General features: G+C 38.5%; 1 protein-coding gene across 1 annotated transcript in view; it reads right to left on the bottom strand.

Annotated features, from left to right (window-relative positions):
- Positions 1-511: 511 nt before the first annotated feature.
- MMP2 (matrix metallopeptidase 2) overlaps positions 512-22,990 on the bottom strand; it is a 39,621-nt gene continuing 17,142 nt past the window's right edge. Inside the window, exons 6-13 of the mRNA XM_009276729.1 lie at positions 21,390-21,563; positions 19,157-19,330; positions 16,235-16,390; positions 14,321-14,474; positions 8,405-8,541; positions 6,439-6,598; positions 2,849-2,958; positions 512-1,526 (exon numbers count right to left, since the gene is read on the bottom strand). Coding sequence (XP_009275004.1) covers positions 1,423-1,526; positions 2,849-2,958; positions 6,439-6,598; positions 8,405-8,541; positions 14,321-14,474; positions 16,235-16,390; positions 19,157-19,330; positions 21,390-21,563 — 1,169 coding nt within the window. The 3' untranslated portion in view covers positions 512-1,422. The remainder of the gene's footprint in view (positions 1,527-2,848; positions 2,959-6,438; positions 6,599-8,404; positions 8,542-14,320; positions 14,475-16,234; positions 16,391-19,156; positions 19,331-21,389; positions 21,564-22,990) is intronic.

Here is a 22,990-nt window from a genome sequence, read left to right as displayed (position 1 = left end):
GAGATGTGTTGAGAAGGATCTGGGTTGACCACTTGCATGATGCAGTCCATAGGGTCTCTCAAAGCGTCTCATGTGCATGGAGCTGGATAAGATCCTTGGCCAAATGGTGTCTGATCTCCTGGGCAGGAGTAAGGTTTTACATCTCTGTTTCTCAAGCTTACTTTCCCTATAGGATATGTATACCGCTGTGTCTATGCTGACTCTTCCTGTCTGGGTTGTGGTGAGGTAGCCTGCTGATAGGGAGAAAGAGCGTGGATAATAGACAGGCATGTAAACTGTTCTGAGAAGGCAGCGGACTTCGCGGCGGCATGGGACCATATCATCTCTTTAATGTAAATTGCTGCAGTTGCATCTTAGAACTAACAGAGAAAATAACCTCGGTTTCTAAATAAATCCAGTATGCAGTTATATACTGGGGTAATATTGTCTTTCCTTTGACAGGTATTTCACTGTAACATGCTACTGAATTTCTAATTTCAAATGATACAAGGAAGCCTGGCCATGAGAAGTGTTGACAGTGTAATTTGATTTTATTTGTATCGTTGGCATTTCCTGTGTGGGACATTCTTGTCTGTTTTATTTTTTTAATGAGAAATATTCCATCAGATTGTGAAAAGAACATTTTCTGTTGCCCAATGCATAAGCAAAAAACCTAACCGAACAAACCCTCAATATTATAAAGAACAGAAAAATAAAACAAGTTAAACAATAATACTTGACTTTTATGTATAACGCATTGACTTCAAAAATCTGAGTCATTCCGTCCATATAAACAAGTTATATAGTAGTAACAAAGTGCATGAAGCAAATTGCTAAATTTAACTAAGGTATTAAAATAAAAAGTACTTTAAAACAATACTTTAACACAGTTTCTTGCCATGATTCCATCATGCATCAACACAAATCAAATCCTGAGGCAACCTGTGCCTTTGACAGTCTTTCTGTATTATTATGTAAATAAATGGAAGTAATGATCAAACTCGCAAGAGGGTGAAAAACATCAAGACAAACCATCTATTTATAACAGAGTTGTATTTAAAAAAAAAAAAATCAAAGTGCACTGCTGGTACATCTCATTTGAGCCTGTTTGGGCTGTGTATAACACAGGGGCGTGATCCAGTCTCCAATGGTTTCAATGCTTTGTTTAAGCACCAGGGGAATAAAGATTGATGGATGTTCTGTTACTAGCATTACTATGACTAGCATGAAAACTGAAAAATTGTACCAGAATATATACGTAAACATCTTTTGTATACTGAGGAGGCAAACACTCTTAAATTATCTGATGTGTACAGTACTGGTACTTAATGTTTTGGTGCCAGTACCAGACTGGTCCAGTAATTAGCATTCAGATCTATTTCTAATTACAGATAAGGCATATAACGAAAAAGTAAATATTTGGTTATTAATATCTCACACAGTTCAGCAACCCAACCAGTCAGAATTTATCTTTCCAATTTTAACAATCTTCAAACTCTTGTCTTCCATTTGTAGATAGTACTGATCTTTGAAAAAGTAGGTGTATCCTGTGAAGGCAAATAAAAAAGCATACTCAGATTATGGAGCACATAATTCTTGATCAAAGCTTTTTTTGTCTGTTGATTTCATGAAGCTTAATGAACTGGAAGACTTATTTCCCGAAATATTTTTAGACAACAAAAAAGATTTATTTTAAAAATACATAAAAATTCCCGTCCTGGAGAAGAGGGGTCTTGTTAAATGGAGCCTGAAGTCAGGTTACCATTTTGTGAGCCAGAATTTTCTGGGAAGAAATGTTTGCTGGCAAAATAGATGTTGAAAATGTAATCGAGTTGAGACTCATGTGATATCAGCGGCGCTTCCAGACATTTATGCATATCTGTGCAAAATATGAGGCCACTTAAAACTGTGGGCCAGGCTCTCAGCTGCAGTTGATAGGATGTTAAAAAAAAAAAGAGCAAAATACAACCCATTTGTGCCTGTGATCAAGGAGATTATCATACTCGAGTTCTGGCTGTGCTAGAGCAGGGTGATGCTGAAATGGTGCTGTGACTGCATGCTGGTACTGAGGAACCTATGAGGCTGTCAAGAAGCTGGGAAATTTCCAGGCTACAGGGTCTGGCCCAGTCATGCCTTCTGGTGTTAGGACATCCTGTGCATCAGGCATTGGGTGGCAGGAGCCGCTTTAAATCTCTGTCTCAGACTACACTAGAAAGAATTCTCCACAGAGCTAATTTTCCTCATGCTCAAACTAGAAACCAGCATGGACCCAGATGTGAGCCTCAGGGGCATCTTGACGTAAAAGTGACTGCATCACAGATTACTTTCCTTGATGTCCTGTCTGACATTTGTATAGCAGGTTTCTAGACCTGTACAACATAGCAATGGAAAGCAATAAGATGCTTCGAGACACTTAAACAAGACAGTATATAGCCTTTAAAAAAAAGAGAAAAAGCAAGGAAGAAAAGGGGAAAGATGCTAATAAAAGCTGTTTCTTGCCTTGTTAAGCTTTGCAAAGTGTTCAGCATCAAGGAAGTAAAGGATAAAGAGTAGTAGCAGATTGAAATTAAATGACCTTCATGAAAAGGGAAATTAGCATAACTATTATTTGCTTGGATAAAAATTCTCAGGAGATGTCGTATTCCCTAAATGTTTCATTTTTAAAAGTTTAAACTGTGGTTAGTAGGGTATTTATCAACTGATATTTAATGGGGAAAAAAAAGAGACAAAAAAAGTTTGTTTGAACCAATAGTTTGTAAATCTGAATGGGAATTTGGCTCCTACTCATGGGCCACAAGAAAATAAAGTAAGTTCCACAGCGGACAAATAAGAGAGCTTGTTAGTGACTTAAATGAGAATTACAGCTTACCACTATCACCAAGACCCAGGACAGCATCGAGGTTATCTGGAACTCCATTCCAAGAGTCAGCAATGAATTTAAGGGATGCAAGCTCCATTTTCTTCTTTTCTTCATTGTACCTGAAGAAAATCATATCCCTGCATTACAAATCTGAATTTAATGTTAAAATTTAACATAATTTTTCAGGGACTCCTCAGCAAATGTGACTATATAAAACAATCAAACAGATATATAATAACTGAGATTGTAACATTGTTTCTATTTCATTATAATTATTCCTGACTCGTTTAAAACCCTGTGAAATGTTACATCTTTCCTTTTGGAAATGTAATTCTTGCTGAATTGAAAATACACTTTCTAAGCAAAACCCTTTTCAGAAATGTAGCTTTAAAATTCCAAACATAATTCTAGGAAAGGTAACTTTTTCAGGCAGCAGCCAACATCTGAAGATAGCAGATTTTAATCTGAAATGGCTATCTTTTTAAAATCTTATTTGAAATATGCTTGTAGTCCATGTAATTGATGGATCGCTATTAAATTACTAATTACTTTCCCTAACATTTCATTGAAAACCCCTATTATTTTCACACAGTCTCTCTCTCAGTGATGATCAACAGATAAATGCCAAGTTAAAAATATATGCTTTTCTTTTTTTATGGGGGGGGGGGGACCCAAAACCCCAATGGCTTTCACAATCTATGCTTTAAAGAGGAAAAGCTCAGCTGATGTAAATCCACCTAACTCCATGGAAGTCGGATCTAGTTTGCAGTGTCCTTCAGAAGAGAGGGGGTCTGTCTGTATCTACATCTGCAGTTGATCAGTTGTTTCATTTACTCTGTGTGCTTTCCACTGTAGAATGCAAAGATACGTTTGTGCAAAGCCAGTTTTACATTCCCACAAACAAGTAATCCAGGATCTCCCTTTCTATATAGAGGGAATAAATGTCTCAGGGATGCAAGGTCCATGAGAGTGAAGATGGAAGGAGCAAGACTGCGGCCTGGTTTCCCCATTTTTCTGTTTCATAGATGGGAGTCGGTGCTGAGCAGGAGGGGTGGAGATGTCCTGAGGAGCGGTGACATGGGATATGGTTTGAACCAGGCTTCCAATGCATGTGGGGCCTCAGTCACCCTAGCAGCACCTCTTCAGGAGCAGTGGACTTCAGAGAGGTCGTCTTTGACTAGTACTGGAGGGAGGGAAGTATTTATGTTCTTGACTTCTATTTATCCATATCTGTATGTATCTCAGGTTACCTTTCCCTCATTGCTGTATGGAACTACTAGGATTATATCCAAAGTTACACCAGTACAGATGAGCAATAGGTTGGTCAAAATAAATTTAAATGATTAATTTAAATTACTTACTATTTTTTCCTTGGATATTTAAAGAAAATCTAGTACCTTGCTGGGTAGCTTTAAAACTTCAGCTGTGGAATCTGAGCCAGCTCCTCTTCCTCTCCCTCACAAAACTTCGCTTTGCTTAACAATCTTGTTATAATAACACTAAAATAGCTTGGGGCTGGAAGGAGGGAGAGGAGAAGGCTTCCAAAAAATCCATTTAAAGTAAGTGTGATAATGGCACAGGAAGGACTATGGTATGTAACTATTTTGATTCCATGTGGCAGAGTCCTTGTATAAAATCAAACAGCCACGTACTTCAGGGTTATAGCATCTGTGTTAAACAGAGATACATTTTTTTTCCAAATTATTTGTCGACTGCTTGCTTTCTTCTTTACACAGATAGAAATCACTTAAGCTTATTTTGATTCCTTAACAATAAATTATGCATTCTGCAGTGACTGCAATTGATAAGGTACTTTGATAGAAATACTGTCTGTGATTAGAGTGATGAATAACTTGGAAGCCCTGGAGTACAGTTAATCAAAACAGCTGTTGGTACAGAGGAGACCAGCAGCTTTGCTAACTCATAGTCTGTAGGTTTTGGTAGGAATCTGAAGTATTGCAAATGGCTGTATCAGAACTACTTGCAAATGTTTAAGATGGTCTCTACAATACGACGTTAAAAAATTAATAACATTCTTTATCTTTTAAGTTCTTTTTTTTTTCCTTTAGATAATGGAGAATAGTACTGTCCTCAAAGTAATTGAAAGTTATGATTAAGTGGCAATTGTGAAAGGGTATTTTATTTACTTACAGGAATCCACAGCCATTAGGATATAATAAAGACACTCATCCAGTTTGATCATAACATGAAATTAATGTTCACATAAAATGGACTCAATTATACTGAGACCTCCTTTGATATTTTATAGAAAGCATCTCTCAGAAGGAACCCTTATAGCTTGACGAATCTTTTAGATTTCTGGTGGGTGTTTCTGATGTTTAACTTTCCTCTAAATTGTCAGTTAATGAATGGTTCAACTTTCAGCCTGTTGTGTAATGTCTGCATTCCTGAAGTAAAGTCCTGTTCCTGGAAGAGACCTCTGGTGAAAGCAGGAGTGAGTGTGTCTGTTTTGTTCTCATGCCATTCTGACAGGCAGCACAGAGGTAACTCTGTGTTCCTCAAAGCACCGAAGTGCCTCTGCTTTTTAAGATGATCTTTTGTGCCAAATCTTCTGCCAGTTTTGATAATTAAATTCTATTAAATACAATTAGTAGACTCTTCATCAGGTGTAATGTAGGATATTTATTTCTACCACAGTAATAGCCTTGAGACATTTTAAAGACATTCCTTCCTAATCTAAGAGTCCAAGATCTTTCCTGGACAGAGCGTGGTAGCAGGTCACCTGAGTTTGGTTGCTTACGTTGCATCATATTTTGCTTCTCATAGAGTCTTTCAAACAGGAACCTTAGTGCAAATACAGAGTTACATGCATTTGTGGAATACCATATTTGTGGTGTTCTTTGCAACAAAAACTTCTCTGAGCATGTACTGGAAACATGAAAAGGGTTGTAGAGACTGTCAAAATGAATTGAAGCTAAAATTTTTCCCAAAGTACTAACAGATACACTTGTGGTTTCGTCAGATCTCCTCAGTGCCAACTCTATTAGTAGAGCAAATGTGTGTGACTGGTACATCAGCTGCTGAAAGGATTTACAGTCATCCCCAGCATGCTTTGCTAGTCACACTGCTGTTCTCTTACATCCAGCGCCTCCAAACCTGATGGCTTAGTGAAAGAATTTCAAAGGCAATCTGGTCAGTCTTTGGCTTCAAGCAATTGGAGATCAGCCCATTTTTAAGGAATTCCTTCAGCGTTTTCTCCCAGCAGTTGTGAGCTGACAAGTAGGGACAGCTTGCCCCTCTTAAGAGCCTGAGACTGATGTGGGGCAGTTGCTGGTACATAGGGGTTGAGGGATGGGTTGTTAGTGATTAGCAGCCTGACGGAGACTCCTAGATATCCTCTTCCCTTGCAAGCTGTTTTCTCAAATACATCCTAGTTTCCCGCTGCAGTATTGAAGCGCTTTCCTAGCCATACTCCCTGGTTCAGCATCCTCGCGCACCACTGCTGTCAGTGTGAATTTTGTATTCTCAAAGGGTGAAACCCCTGTGTTTGGTTCCTGCCTCCTGAACCTCAGTGTGCTTTCAGCCCTAGAGACGCAGCTCGGCTAACAGCGTACCATCACCATTTCAATGCATCTTACTTCCAGTATCTGTCTCCAGCAAAAATGTATGTCTTCTTGTTTCTGCCCCAGTTAAAAGCTGCATCAACACGTTGCACATCAGGGGGTAGTCCCAGGTTGGTGAGTTTCTTTGGATAGCCCCTGTCCAAGTTACTGGCTGAATAAACCCAGTACTCGTTTCCTAAGTAGGGGAGAAAACAAAGCAAACACTGTTTATTAATCAGATACAGAGGAGTATTTCTTCTTTTATGCTTTCTTATGCAACTTTTTATTTCACTAATGTACTACTAGTCTTTCTAGTATTTTACCATCTGTGAAGCACTAGATTACAGTGCAGGTGTACTGTGTTTACAATTTCTGCTTTTGCCTCTTAAGTGTTGCTTGCCTCTCAGCAAAAGTCATCACCTCAGCGTGCTCTTGCTTCCTCCCTTCTTAGCTGTCTCATCTTTGAGGCAGACACTGTCTTAGTACAGTTGGGGTTATGTTAAATAGTTAATATTGGTAATTTTTTGTATGATGAAGATGGTCTGAAACCAGGCATGGGCACCTGAAGGTCAAATGTAGAAGCTCGTGTTCACCCACGATTGCACCTGAAGGTCAAACGTAGAAGCTCGCGTTCACCCATGATTTGTTTTGTGGAGCGATTTTATTGAGTGATTAACAGGAAGTTTTTGCCCAGAGTTCCTGTTTCTGTTGTCTTTTGTCATACTACATTTTCTAATGTCTCTCCAAATATGTACTAGTGGAAGATGTACTAGTATTCTGCATTCTTTACATGGAATTATAATTTACTTAGTAAATACTCTCACTGGATTCACTGAAAGCCACGGAAAGATTCATTCATGAAAGGACATTTCTTTGATTTTGTGCTAGCGGGAAAGAAAGAAAGGTATTAATATGAGAAAAGTGTAAAGTGTAGCACTTGAGTTCCTGAGAAGTTACTATTTCACCATTCACGAGCAAAGGGTGGGTCTTAGTAGTGAGTATTTTAAGATAGTTGGGTTGCACGTAACTTTCAAACCAATCTTTGTTTAATAGTTCTTATTTATTTTTTTAAAAGCAGGTTAGTTACATTTTCCTGGAAATTATAAAGAGAGGTTTAGATGTAATAGGATTGTATATAGTATATGCAATATTTAAAGTGTTTTGGCTTACCTGAAAAAAAACTTTAAGCTTCCTCCCCATGTAAACTAAAGCAAATGGCCTTTGAGACATGTGGAATAGATTATCATTACTTTTTTCCCCTCCTGTACAGAAAATGTACAGCAGCATCGGCCATATGGTTTTTACGTGATTGGAGATGTTTAGTCGTGTTTTTAGTAGATACTGGAGCCCAGTTTTTGCTGGCTCAGTTTTTCATGTTGAAAACAGCCTCCTAGCTCCACTAATTTGGCCAGTACAGCTGAGCCGTATGTGTGACTTATGATGGACAGAGTGGGGCTTCCTGTTATCCTCCTCTCCCATGGAGGCAGCTCCCACGGTCCGCCTGTATCCTCTGCCTGATGAGCCATCAAGGCAGATACTTGGAAACGAAAGTGGAAGTCAGTCTTTGGCAAAAGAGGAGGATACAAGGAAAGGCATGGGGGGAAAAAAGATCAAGCAACATGTACAGAGACAGTAACATAAAATGAGAGGAAACAGAAGAAAAACAAAGCAGTGACTGATGAAACAGAGCTCCCACTGTTGTTGCTTTTTTTTTTAAATAATGACTTTTGTTTAGTCTTGCTTATTGTTGAATGTATCTTTCTAGGTGCTTATAGCTCCCCTTTGTTGTAATGGAGGCTGAATGCTGTTCAGAGTCCTTCAGATCCAGCCTTTGTCCTAAAATCCTCGGCGTGGGATGTTTGAGATCTGTCACCCATAGCTGCTGGCTATACTGGCTCTTAGGCAGGCCATTCCCTGGCCCAGTTACAACTCAGAGGAAACTGAGCTCGAATGCAACACTTATGCAAATGGCTACTTACATTTTAAAACTTAAAACCAATACCTGAAAAAAATACAGCCTTTTCGTCCTGAGGGGCCTCGTAGACAGCATCAATTTTCTCTGGCAGATCAGGCCAGAATGTAGCAACAAGAAGAGGACCTGTGGGTTTTCCTCGGGGGTTTACAGTCCTCCACATGAATCTTAGCAGAACAGAAAATTGTACGAGATTTACAATGAACTAATTCACCAGCACATCTGTTTCTCATCATTTCTGGCAAAGGCCACATAAGCGTGCATACACACACATGCGCGCACACACACATTAGCAACAACACACACTTGTAACTGTGTTCCTACAGTGACTGAAAAGACAAATCATTCATTTAGAAGCATGCTGCTAAAACAGTTGCACAATAAGCTGCATGCTGGACTGCAGGTGAAATTGCTTGCACTGATTGCTTTGGAGTTCCTGTTGCTTTTCGCATCGGGGCAAAATGTATTCTGTGCTTTGAGTATACAAATAAACTCATTTACAAGGCATTTAAACTATTAGAGCTCTCCTGCTGTTGTGTATGGAGCAGATGGATGAGCGTTTGACAAAAGCAGAGATTTGTATTCCGTGAATTGCTCTTGCAATTACTATTGTAGTGACTAAAAGTTCAAATTTAATAACAGTATATCAAACTGTTTGGAAGTGAGCTTGGCTGTAAAAGAAACTGCTAGCACTAAAAATGTTCATTAGAGAAATGCAAAGAGTAATTTATTGTCTATTTTAGGTATAAGTAGGATCATCATTTGATTTAAGCTTTAAAAAGCTGTAATTATCTTTAAATGGCAGAGCTTTGTGCTGAGGGCTTTTTGTATTAAAAATGGCACTATTTCCTCCTCCATAGAATGAACAACTTTTTTCCCCAATAGAACAAAAGTTTTGCCATGGTCATAAAATGAAAAATCAGCGGGCTGGTGGAGTCGCTCTTGCACCAAGCTATAGCTGTTAAATTCTCAGGTCAAACAGCTTTTACCATTATTATGTTGCTGAAGCTCAGTGTGCTACTGGCATCTTATTTTTTGCAAAGTATAAATAGTCATTACCCATTCCTACCTAGAATAATTACACCTTTGAGAAACCCAGGATCGGAAACTGAATTTTGGTTTTGCCTAAAACTTGGAGGAGCAGTCCTAGATTCATTTAATAAATGGCTGTATTTTTATCAACAGATGTTTGACTGCAAACAGAGCTAGCTAGGATAAGTAAAACATTTTGAAATGCATTTGCAAGTATGATTAGCTGCTGCATACTGAATTATGATAATCTATAGTTTTTGATATGAGGAGTACAACTGGCAAGTGCATTGGTTTTTTGTCTCTTAATTAAAAATACGTATTAATGTAACCTGACATATGGTACTAATAATTAAGATAGTAATATGTTAACTTACTCTCTTTTTGCATACATATATATTTTTAACATGTACAAAAATATCTCTGAGCATAACTCATAATTTTTATTTAAAAAAAGAGGCAAGGCATAAGGCATTTAGCTAGTTACTCTTGCTCTTGACACTGTTTAAACACATATGAAAGGCTGTAAAAGGTAATAACGTTTGTTTCATGCATCTCTTTTTAGACAGAAAAGCAGATCCAATATGACATGAAATGGAAATCCATATAACAAATCTTTCTAACACTGCATTCATAAAAGTAGCTCCTTTAAAAATCCAAGTTACGGTATTTTCAATCAAATTTCAACCTGATTTATGGCTGAGTCAGCACTAATAATTACTATCTGCATGAATTCCGAACTTTTCAGAGCCAACAGAGACTTGAACACCAGGTTTTTATTAAAGCACACATTTCAAGGGACTTGTTAAAATGGTGAGGTTTTCTCGTGGAAAGGGAAACTTTGTCAAAGCTGAATTTTCTTTTGTTTTTGAATCGGGTAGGAGGTATTTCTATTTCTACTCATCTTATTGAGGAAATGGTGAAATTAATTATTTGGCTTTCTTATTTCACTTTGAACGTGTTAAAATGTCTTAACTCATTCAGGTTAAATTTTAATATTACATTTATAGACAGATTCAATACTCTGTTACAGTAAGTATTTTACATTTTATTTTAACATAATCAAGATTTGCCGTTGTTGTTGTTATTACATGCAGTTATATAAAGGGACTAAATCAGTGGGTCTTTTTTAATGTCTTGGTAAACTTCAGAAGTTTGAATTTTTGTTCACTTTCAGAACAAAAACATCTGTGTAAATGCTGTACTCAGGCACTCTCATTGCTTGGAGGATTCTGTGCCTAGTGGAGAAGCTCAACTGTTCTCTATGGCCAACAGCACCTCCAGTAATTCCCTTTTATTTCCTTGGTTTGAGGGGGGAGGGAAAAATGCTTTTTTGAAAATATTAATCTGATCTGGCCTCCTTTTTGCTATTTATTCCTTTTGCCTGTGTAATATGACAGTTGGATGCTATGGTCATTTTCATGAATCATAAAAGTCACACGACACATGATAGACATTTGTTTTTTGAATTCCAAAAGTGAGTCATAATGCTGCTTGCCTGATATTTGGAAAGCTGCAAGACTGACAGGCAAAGCCATTCCAGAGCAAAACAATTCAACAATTGTCTGCATTTGCTGCATGTTAGATAATGCACAAGTCAGTTTGAACAGATTGTTTTGGTGTTTGCATAGTTCTTCGACCAACTGTATCTGAATGCAAACTACTTCTGTTTTGTTGGGGTCATATAGAATACTGAATCGCTTTGCTGATTTAGGAGTAGATTTCAAATTGTTTCTTGTTGAATTGAGCCTTGCGTGATTACCAGTTTACAAAAGCAGAAGCAAGGTTGAGGTCTGGCTGAAAACCAAGGCCCACAAGTGAGCAAAAGAGGATCAGTATGCTGTGAATGCTGCGGATCTTGAAACGTTTTTTTACTGCTGTGAGAATGTTTTTCCTTTTGAAGGCACAGGGCTGAGGTGAATACTTTAGCTCTCTGATGACTATGCTAGCAAAAGTGGGCACTGGTTTTGGCAAACTTGTTAGGCCGGGGTGGTGGGGCCAGCTCTGTGCAGCTTGTTGGTGGAAGGGTCCAGTGCTGGCTTTCTGTGAGGCTGATCTGTTGGTACTGTGGGGCCATTTCATGGCCAAGAAAGGGCTGTTTCTTGCCATTAGGGATCACTGGATTGTAAGGAATCTTAGTCTGCCACTGATGGGGCCAAGAAGAATAGTACAAAAGGTGTCTCCACAAACGTGTTGAATCCTTTTTGCCCCTCGCAGGTGTAATAGAAATGGGGAATATTATGTTCTTACAACCACAATTTTTAAATCCCATTTCTGCATTGCTAAAACACAAAGCCTGTGACAAACATTAAGTCAAACTTCAAAGCCAAAGCACCATTATTCTGGGTATCATGTAGATGGGAACTAGAAGGAAATGCACTGAAGGAATTACTGTATACCATAGGCTGTAAAATTGCCCAATTGACGGTGAGTTTTTGTTACGAAAAGCTGGTGAGTAGAGTTAAACTGTGCAGCATACTAATAAATCCTTCATATCTTCTAGCTGAAAATTTAAATATGGAGGAGATGGCTGGACTTTACACCACCAGGAGATACAAATAACTATTAAATTGCTCTTTTGTGAAGGGGACCTTGTTTGTTGGTTCCTGCTTCCTTTTAAATTTCAGCTGACATCTGGCAAGGAGCAATGAACAGGTGAGTTGTAATACTTCCCTCAGCTTCAGATGCTTGTATATGTTTCTATATGATAGGAGACAGTGTTTGATTTAGGCACGCGCAGTGAATCTGCGTGGGCCCAGATCTTCAGTGGCTTTGGGAGAATGTTCAGAGTAACTGAGGATAAATGATTTCAAATTGGGCATTGATTTATGGCAGAGAAAAAGGAGCTTTAGTGTCTCTCACCATGGTGCTGCCAAGTCCCGTACTCCTTAGGAGATGCTCTTCATTGCTGAGCAGCTGGGTAATACAGGCCCTGGCAAAGGCAGTGGGAGCTGCAGCTGTGCAGCCACCTCATTTTATCAGGAATGTCTCTGCTCTTGCATCAAAAATGCCTTTTGTGTCTTCTGCCTTGGAGGCTTTGCACACCTGAAGCCTATCCCAATCACCAGTGTCCTTGATGTGTTATTACAGCAGCCATGAGTGACATAATACTGTTTAATGATTTTGGACTCAACCTGGATTAAACTACTCAGGGAGAAGACTTTGCTCACAGATTTCCATGATTGTATCTTTATGAACATGGGAAAGGAACAGAACCTCTTTGGACCAGCCTATCATAACGAAAGTTATGCTAAAATTGAAGATTTGCTAAAACAGTGTCTCCATGGTGGAACAGGCATTTGAGATTATTGCCACTAGCTTTGGATGAACTACTTTTTTGGAGGGGTGTTTTTAGAAGTTGAGATTGGAAATTTTCCTGCAATCAGATTTGAAGCTTTCCCCCAGAGTGCAGACTATATGAAATGAAATCAGGAAGGATAGTGCCTCCAGAGCTCTACTCCACTGAAAGTGATGGGGTTTCCATTGCTGAATTATAATCCTTGTAGGTTTTGCTACAAAAGGCTTCCGGAAATATTTTATAGGGAATGAATCCTTCTTTGGCAGGCAATAGACTGGCTAATGCATCTCTTCCATTGCTAATTTTGTGATTAACATTACAGATGGGTAAATCTCTAAAGATTTCGGGGTCATATCTGGTTTGCATAAGCATTTAGAAGTTTGGATGTGTCTCCCAGCTACGTCACCCTTTTGAGCAACCCTCGTGTGACTCCACAGAAGCCAGCAGGGCTGACACCAGGGTTAATTTTTGCTCTCCAATCTGTAAAATTGGGCAGAACATATAATGAGAACAGGCTTTTTTTGTGAGGTTTGTGGCATTTCCTTGTCCTGACTTTAGCTAGAACTACCACCAGCCCACTCGTTGTCATAGCATCTTGGCATGCGCAATCCCAGTGTAGGGCAGAAACCAGAAATTAAAAACCACTACAAAACTGCCTAAAATAATGACTGAAGTTGAAAATTCCAGACTCTCAAAGAAGTTTGAGAGTAGCTCTAAGAAAAGGTGAATTTATGGCATAATCATCTCACCTCTCTCTAATTACAGACAATCTTTTGGACATGAAGGTGGTTGGGAGTAGTCAGCGTGGATTCTCAAATGGGAAGTCATGCTTGACCAACCTGATATCCTCCTATGATGAAATGACTGGCTTAGTAGATGAGGGGAGAGCAATTCAGAAAGGTTTTTGACACTGTTTCCAATAAGATTCTCATAGAGACACTGTTGAAGTATGGGTGAAATAAGCAGACAGTGAGGTGGACTGAAAATTGGCTAACTGGCTGGGTCTAGAGGGTGTGGTCAGCGGTATGAAGTCTAGCTGGAGGCCAGTAACTAGCGGTGTACCCTAGGCATCAGTACTGGGTAGAAGACTGTTTAACATCTTCAGTAACGATCTGGATGATGGGGCAGAGTGCACCCTCAGCAAGTTTGCTGATGACCCAGAACTGGGAGGAGTGGCTGGTACACCAGAGGGTTGTGCTGCCATCCAGAGGGGACCTTGACCTCTGGAGAAATGGGATGACAGGAACTTCATGCAGTTCAGCAAAGGCCAGTTCAAGGTCCTGCACCGGGGGAGGAACAACCCCAAACACCAGTACATACTGGGGGCCAACTGGCTGGAAAGCAGCTTTGTGAAAAAGGACCTAGAGGTCCTGGTGGAAACCAAGTTGACCGTGAGCCAGCAGTGTACCCTTGTGGCAAAGAAGGCCATGTTATTTAACCATAAAACCAGAATTTGCCATCTCTTTCCCTTAGGAATTGATTAGGACACTTTGCTGTCTCTGAACACACAAAAGAAAGGGCAGAGATTGTGCCAGATGATACGTTTCTAGATTTTGATAAATGGGTCTGACAGATTCCTTCATTTGAGGCCCCACTGATAAGCAATTTATCTCACTTACCTATCTTTGAAGAAAAATGTTTCTCCTCTAATTTGTGCGACTCCATCAAATACAATGTCGTGCTTACAGAGCTCTGGAGTGACAGGTCCAAGGGTTGGACGTGGGCCTGGCCCTGGTCCTGGCCCTGGTCCAGGTTCAACATCAGTCGATACTTCTGTAATAGTGAACAGAGATATTCTGTTACACTGAAATACAGTGCTGCATAGGTTACACAGAGAACATGAACTACGATAATTTCTAGAAGGGGAATAATTTGGAGGCAGTGCTTGAAGGAGAAAAAACCTTATAATAAAATCTTTTCAGAAGAAGGGTGGTGGAGTACAGCTGAGAAGGCCTTAGCTTCCAGTCCTGCCTTAATCTGCTGTGTGGCTTCTTTCAGGACACTGTGCCTGTGTGAGTGTCTATCCATGTTGAGCTGCCTATTTAACTTGAAAGATATTCAGAAGTGACTATACTGGGTTCAAATGTTAACATTACAGCTTTTATTTTGCTGGCTTCTAAAAAGAAGAGAAATGCATTTCAAAGTCCTTCTATTCAGAATTATCTGCCACCCTGCTGAGAGAGATGTCAAAGTGGATTTCTCTTCTTTCTACAAGTGTCAGTATTTTGCAAGTTACAAAGATGCATTTTGAGCCATTTGTATGATCTTTCTGCCCTCATCAATAATCAAAATGTGCTCTTCAGAACATGCACTTTGCCATCGGGTTTATTTTATTTTGTTTTATTATTTGGCTGCTGCTGTATTGCCTTATGAGGCATTTGCCTTTTTTCTTAGACCTCAGGTTGATTTACTGAATGAAACAAAGTGGAGTGTAGCTGATTTGAGATAATAATAATGGAAGAAAACAAAGTTTTTTTTGAATACTTGTTTTATATAGAAAGCACTTTGTAAAGGATTATATCAGTTATAAAGAGGCAAGAAAGATAGTTTTGTCTCAGGTTTTGAAACGTTCCTTGAGAGAACTGGGTTAAATTCTGAACTCTATCAAAGATACTCCGTGCGAGCTTAGAAAATTCACTTAACCTTGCCCATGTCTTAATTCCCAGTCTTAATTAAAGCAGCCAAGAACAAGGAAAAAATGAAGATTCAAATCAGATTTTTGATAAAAAGGTGTCTCACGTAGTAATCATTTTGGTGTATTCTTATTATCATTTCTAAGGTGTTGAATACTGTAGAATATGGTCACTTACAATTAGGAAGATATCTCAGTAGAAGAGTGAAAAGCACAGAAAGAGAAATGGTATAGATTTTCTTTGACTGCTTAATTGACTGTAGTATACTTGTGCCTCCGCAAAGTAGAAAATATATACATGGAAGGAACTTTAATCATAATAATACTTATGCATTTTACTAAGAGTATCAGTGGGGAAAATAATAAATTTTAAAGATGTACCAACATAGAAATACTTAAATCCACTTTTTCTTCAGGAGCTTGCCAAATACATTTACGTTGAAGTATCAGATCCTACACACTATCTGTAAATGTTATTGTGACGGTACAGGAAACAATGTCCTTCCCCTCTTACAGGGAGTTGCAATCTGGGAAGCTCAGAGTGTTGTAGACAATAACACCCCAAACCACCTGCATCAGGTATTTCAAGCTAGAGAAAAGCACGGAATTTCATTGTCCCAGTAAAGGCATTAGAAATTTTCATCTAAAGGTTTGGTTATGGGGAGTTTTGGGGCTCCTCTTAGTTCAGTAAATTTAGTGACCCCTCATCCTTAAATTGTGATATTTGATTGAAGTAGGAGCCCTGGTAATAACACAAAAAAAGCAGGGAGAAAGGAACAGAGGATGTTTCTGGCATTGGTGGTATTGTGCGGTATGTAATTTACTGCAAGTTTCAAGTCCCAAATTTCAACCTGTGCTGCATGCTTTTCTGATGAGTTCTGCTGACGACAGAGGACTTTACCATATAGCTCCTGGATCCCTTTAATGTCATCCTGAGAAAGTCGAAAGTTCTTGGTGTAGGTGTAGATAGGGGCCATAAGAGCTCCTGGATCCTCAGAGTGCTCTAATCCCATAGCATGGCCAAATTCATGAGCAGCGACCAAGAAGAGACTGTATCCTGAATAACATAGCAAGGTAGTATTAGCTGCTTGCATCTAAATAAAAGTGTACCGTGCAGGTTATTCATAGTCTTACAATTTTATTTTCCTTGCTGCCCATCAAAAATCTCCCAGTAATAAATATCATAATTAGTATTTACAGCTTCCAATGGTGAATGTCATACATATTGCCAGAAATGACATTTCATTAGAGAGATTCTAAAACTTCTGATTCTAAAACAGCTGATGTTTGCTGCTGTCTCACATGCAAGTGACTTTGACCAGTCTTAATACTTCTGTGAAAAAAGGAAGTGTAGCAAATAAAATCAGACTTTTTTTTTAAGCACAGAAGAATTAAACTTGCAATCTAGGCCTCAAATCTTACTTCTCATCAAGAAATGGCATGCAAGTGATAAACAGGTCTGTATATCTGTGTGTCTGTGAACAGAGCCTGAATCGGTACTGTTGTACCAAATATTGTTAGGTTAAAAAAAACCCTTTTATTATAACATGACATTTTATCAATTATGCCCAAACAGTTTCTGAAATTTGGCAGTTATTTTTCCCCTAAAAGAAAAACCTGACTCTAGCATTTGTTTGTAAATGTGTAAAAAGCCTTTTGCTATATTTAATTTTACACATGTTACTAAAAAGCCTTTTGCTATATTTAATTTTACTTATGTTACAAATAAGGACAAAGATTAATCAAAATAATTTTAAAAACTGATATTCACCATACAAATGTTATACTGTCTCTCTCATTTTTTAAACGTTTTTCATCTTCAGCAATATCAGTCAAAAATATATTAATTTTTTACATTTAGCATTTGTTCCTAATTTGGCCAATATCAGAGTATAATTATTACATACTAGGGAAATACTATAGTACTTGTGGTTTTAGCCTTGGAAGGAAAAACTGGTGATGAGAAAACCATTTATTTATTTATTTAATGGTTTTGGGGTTTATATTTTGGAAAGATACTTCATTGTTATAATTTTAGAAAATCTGAATGTTTCAAGCAGATGAGCTCTGGGGCTGACTCTTAAACAATAGTCTCACATTTAAATGTAGGGTTTTCGCTCAGATTTCGGGCTGGGGAGAAGTACTGTAACCAGACAGGAGTGATAAGTATGAGAATGAAATCCTCGTAAGTGTGATGTCATCGGTGTGGTCAGTATGCTGTTACCATTGTATTGCTCTGACAAACTGTGCTACCTTGATCTGGACAAAAGCCCCACTTGCGGTCATCATCATAGCTACTGGTAGAAGCGCACCACAGCTTGCCATCATTGCGACCTGCACTTGTACAGGACTCGTATTTATTCCCAAGGAAGATGAAGGGGAATACACAAGGGGCTCCCTCTGAATTTCCACCAACTGTTGACATGGCTGTGGAAAACGACAGAAAAACACAGTGAGAAGGGAATCCCTTTTGTGAGATTAAGCTGATGCATCTTCTCCTAAACTACACATTAAGAACAGAAAGCAAGCAGAAAATCTGCAATCCTCTTAAGAATATGAGGAGTAAGATTAAAAGTAATATTTGAAAAGAAAATTGTCTGACATAGGAAAAAAAGGAAAAAGTCCGGGCATTGCCATTGCAATGAACTTGCCGATAGTTTTGGGGGGAATAAGAATGAGCGCCGGATTTATGTTCATAGCTCTGAGAAAGCAGCAGTTAACTGTGTTTTGTGGAAGGTGATTGCGTAGCAAGTATCTTTGTGTTGTCATTTTGATGGTCTTTCCTGGTGATGTTTTAAAGTGTCTCAAATAGGTCAAAGGTAGGTTTAGTGTCAGAAAGGTTAAAGGGCTATTGAGTATCCACCTGGCTAGTAGATGTCCCACTGAAGTATAAGCTTTGAAGTAAAAATAACCCCAAAAGGTCCAGAAGAGAAGTCATATCAAATAAATTGAGGAATTGTTTTATGCTGACAGCAGGATACAGTTTAAAGGCATATGGGTTTAAACATTTTCTAAAGAAAAGGATATCAAACGTGGATCAAGAAATGGCATGCAAGTGATAAACAGGTCTGTATATCTGTGTGTCTGTGAACAGAGCCTGAATCGGTACTGTTGTACCAAATATTGTTAGGTTAAAAAAACCCCTTTTATTATAGGATGACATTTTATCAATTATGCCCAAACAGTTTCTGAAATTTGGCAGTTATTTTTCCCCTAAAAGAAAAACCTGACTCTAGCATTTGTTTGTAAATGTGTAAAAAGCCTTTTGCTATATTTAATTTTACCCATGTTACAAATAAGGACAAAGATTAATCAAAATAATTTTAAAAACTGATATTCACCATACAAATGTTATACTGTCTCTCTCATTTTTTAAACGTTTTTCATCTTCAGCAATATCAGTCAAAAATATATTAATTTTTTACATTTAGCATTTGTTCCTAATTTGGCCAATATCAGAGTATAATTATTACATACTAGGGAAATACTATAGTACTTGTGGTTTTAGCCTTGGAAGGAAAAACTGGTGATGAGAAAACCATTTATTTATTTATTTAATGGTTTTGGGGTTTATATTTTGGAAAGATACTTCATTGTTATAATTTTAGAAAATCTGAATGTTTCAAGCAGATGAGCTCTGGGGCTGACTCTTAAACAATAGTCTCACATTTAAATGTAGGGTTTTCGCTCAGATTTCGGGCTGGGGAGAAGTACTGTAACCAGACAGGAGTGATAAGTATGAGAATGAAATCCTCGTAAGTGTGATGTCATCGGTGTGGTCAGTATGCTGTTACCATTGTATTGCTCTGACAAACTGTGCTACCTTGATCTGGACAAAAGCCCCACTTGCGGTCATCATCATAGCTACTGGTAGAAGCGCACCACAGCTTGCCATCATTGCGACCTGCACTTGTACAGGACTCGTATTTATTCCCAAGGAAGATGAAGGGGAATACACAAGGGGCTCCCTCTGAATTTCCACCAACTGTTGACATGGCTGTGGAAAACGACAGAAAAACACAGTGAGAAGGGAATCCCTTTTGTGAGATTAAGCTGATGCATCTTCTCCTAAACTACACATTAAGAACAGAAAGCAAGCAGAAAATCTGCAATCCTCTTAAGAATATGAGGAGTAAGATTAAAAGTAATATTTGAAAAGAAAATTGTCTGACATAGGAAAAAAAGGAAAAAGTCCGGGCATTGCCATTGCAATGAACTTGCCGATAGTTTTGGGGGGAATAAGAATGAGCGCCGGATTTATGTTCATAGCTCTGAGAAAGCAGCAGTTAACTGTGTTTTGTGGAAGGTGATTGCGTAGCAAGTATCTTTGTGTTGTCATTTTGATGGTCTTTCCTGGTGATGTTTTAAAGTGTCTCAAATAGGTCAAAGGTAGGTTTAGTGTCAGAAAGGTTAAAGGGCTATTGAGTATCCACCTGGCTAGTAGATGTCCCACTGAAGTATAAGCTTTGAAGTAAAAATAACCCCAAAAGGTCCAGAAGAGAAGTCATATCAAATAAATTGAGGAATTGTTTTATGCTGACAGCAGGATACAGTTTAAAGGCATATGGGTTTAAACATTTTCTAAAGAAAAGGATATCAAACGTGGATGACTTTTTTTTTTTTTCTTTAACCAGTATTTTTGCAAAAACTTGTAAATTTTTCCCCTGAGTGTGTTCTCATCTATGTAGTGTATGGTAGTAATATGTAAGAAATAACATTTGTATATGCACGTACAAGTATTTTCTAAAGGGAAGAGGGTGAAACTAAATTTAAAATTACACTTTAAAGTAGGTATCATAAACAGAATATGAAAAGAATATAAAACATTTAAATTCATTTACACTGTTACCTGGCAATTACAGTTCCTTTCAAATTATGGTCTGTCTTCTGGGAAGGTACAGGAGAGTAACACAGAGGCAAAGCTGGTTGTGTCCCTAATTATTTATTATTATTTATTTCTCATTCATTATTATTAATTAATAAGCCAGAAATTTAAAAAAAAAAAAAGAAAACACAGCTACCTCAGCAATAACCTTTTATGCTGAAAAGAAGCTTGAATTAAGTGTATTTCTTGGTTCCAGTGATAGAGACTGTGTTACCTAGGACTTTGGATATATTGATTCTAGATATATTGGTTCTTTTGTTTGTTGAACTATCCTTTTGATTTTTTTTCTCTTCCTAACTGTGTAGCAAGTTATAATGAAATTGATCCTTTCTTTTAATTTTTTTTTAACATCTGTAAGGTAAAATTCAAGGGTTACACCCGGTTATCAATAGTAACAGGAAGCCAAATACCAATACATTAAATCCCTATTGCAAATGGTTAGGGTGTTTTCAAAAGACTCAATAAACAGGGTGCATGTAGGTTTGAATGTCGCTTCAGGGTGCTACAGGGTGAATGTAGCTTCACCTTTGCTCTGTTAAAGGCCTGGGATTTTAGAACTGCCATAGCTAACTTATAACAGTCTAAATACTTACGGCTCTAGTCTGTATCCTAAAATTGAACACCTGCCAAGCTATACAAGGCTAGAAATTAATTTCTGTTCCTTTATGTACTAAAAATCAAGTTAAAAAGTATAAGAAATTGTGAAGAAAGCGGAAATCTCTTTTCCTGGCTAAACCATTTCACTTAGTTCTTCTAAATTGCTGAAAAGATCTATTAACTCAAGCTTAACATACTAAACAGGATTTCCTTTTTCAAGTGTAAATGGTAAGTATTAAGCTAAAATATTATTCATGCTTTCTTCCATGACATGAGACTTCTCTTCCAGGGCCATTAACAAATTGTAATCTACTTGTAATTATCCTGCAGCGGTAGACATTTAGTCCTGTGGTTCAATGACGCTTGTGTATCCCTGATAAACTTGGTGTGCTATGGCATACCGTATCATTTACACAGATTGCTCCTGTTCTAGTTACTTCCTTGGCCACCTATGCTGAAATTGCACCTAACTCATCAACTTTTGTATGCTCTGGTGAAGGTGTAAAAAAGGAGACTTTTGTTGCTTAAAACAATGACAAATTAGACTGTGTTATGCAAACAACATTCCTCCTACCAGTCTCTGGACAGAATCCATATTTCTTATCTCTATCATAGTCTTCAGTGGTTCCACACCATCGGTATCCATCTGTCCTGCCTTCTGTTGTGCACTGGTCATAGGATTGGCCTTGAAATTTAAAGGGAAATTTGCATGGCTGCCCGTCACCATTGCCTCCCATTGTAAAAAGTGCTGTAGGGAGAACGAGAGAGAAAAATGTCAACACGCAATGCTCAATATCAACAAGGAATCACAATGTGCCAATGGTAACATGCGAAGGTCTTGACAGAGATTAGGCAGCTGTTGTGCGTGGTGCAGTTCACACTTACAACCTCTGTTTTACACCAACAATGAAATGCTTTGGCAAGATAGACAAGGGATGTTACAATGTCACAAGTGTATAGAAAGGAATGACTGACTGATCTTTATAAATGAACTGGGAACGAAGAAAATTCTACTAAGCTGTTTGAATGTGGTTTGAATTGTGTGAATCCTTTATAGCCTGCCTCATAACATAAAATTAATATCCCTTCTTGAAACAACATTTAGAAGGAGGATGCTGGGAAAGTCACTCATGTTCCTTAGTGCTTTGTTGATTCATCTACCTTGCATCAAAAATGTTAGCTAGAATGGCAAACTTTGTACAGAGCCACGGACAAGCCAGATCAGTTTTTCCTTATGGCCATCTGTGTACATTTTCAGTTTCTTTAAGATGCTGACATACAGTAGAGTTCAAGTCAGATAATACCCTGTAGGCTTTTCCTCTAGGCTTTGCCTCTCATTTCTGAGCATCCACGCAGCTGGGCTCAGGCACTTAACAGACAAGCAAGAGAGGACAAATATGACTCCTCAAACAAAGCTGAACGCTGGAGCCTTCTCCTGTCTTTTGCTTCATTAATGTTCCTGAATGTAGTTTATTGGTCTTCTAGGGGTTGTTTATACACAAACAAGGCCCCATGGCTCAACCCTGAGAACCAGAAATCTCTCTTGTGGATGAAGGAGTATAGATTAAACTGAGTCAAGAGTTCTGGGATCTGTTTTTGGATTTTAGTAAACTTTCTGGACTATCTAGAGGAAGCAGATAAAATTTCTTATGCTGCTATTTAAAAAATGTATGTCCAGATTAATTACATGAAAATGCAGGTGGCTCAGAGTATCTGACATCTTGTGAATCTGCCTGTGTCTTCTCTTGGCTGCTCTACCCGTGGGAATCATAGAATTGTAGAATAGTTTGGGCTGGAAGGGACCTCTAAAGGCCATCTAGTCCAACCCCCCTGCCGTGGGCAGGGACATCTTCAACTAGATCAGGCTGCTCAGAGCCCCGTCCAACCTGACCTTGAATGTTTCCAGGGATGGGGCATCCACCACCTCTCTGGGCAACCTGTGCCAGTGTTTCACCACCCTCAGTGTAAAACATTTCTTCCCTATATCTAGTCTAAACCTACCCCCCTTTAGTTTAAAGCCATTCCCCCTTGTCCTGTCGCAACAGGCCCTGCTAAACAGTTTGCTGCCATCTTTTTTTATAAGCCCCCTTTAAGTACTGGTAGGCTGCAATAAGGTGTCCCCGAAGCCTTCTCTTCTCCAGGCTGAACAACCCCAACTCTCTCAGCCTTTCTTCA

This window comes from Aptenodytes forsteri, unplaced genomic scaffold, assembly GCF_000699145.1.
Source record: "Aptenodytes forsteri isolate BGI_AS27 unplaced genomic scaffold, ASM69914v1 Scaffold33, whole genome shotgun sequence".
Taxonomy (NCBI): domain Eukaryota; kingdom Metazoa; phylum Chordata; class Aves; order Sphenisciformes; family Spheniscidae; genus Aptenodytes; species Aptenodytes forsteri.
The sequence above is the reverse complement of the archived record's forward strand: the minus strand, read 5'-3'. Positions and strand labels throughout refer to the sequence as shown.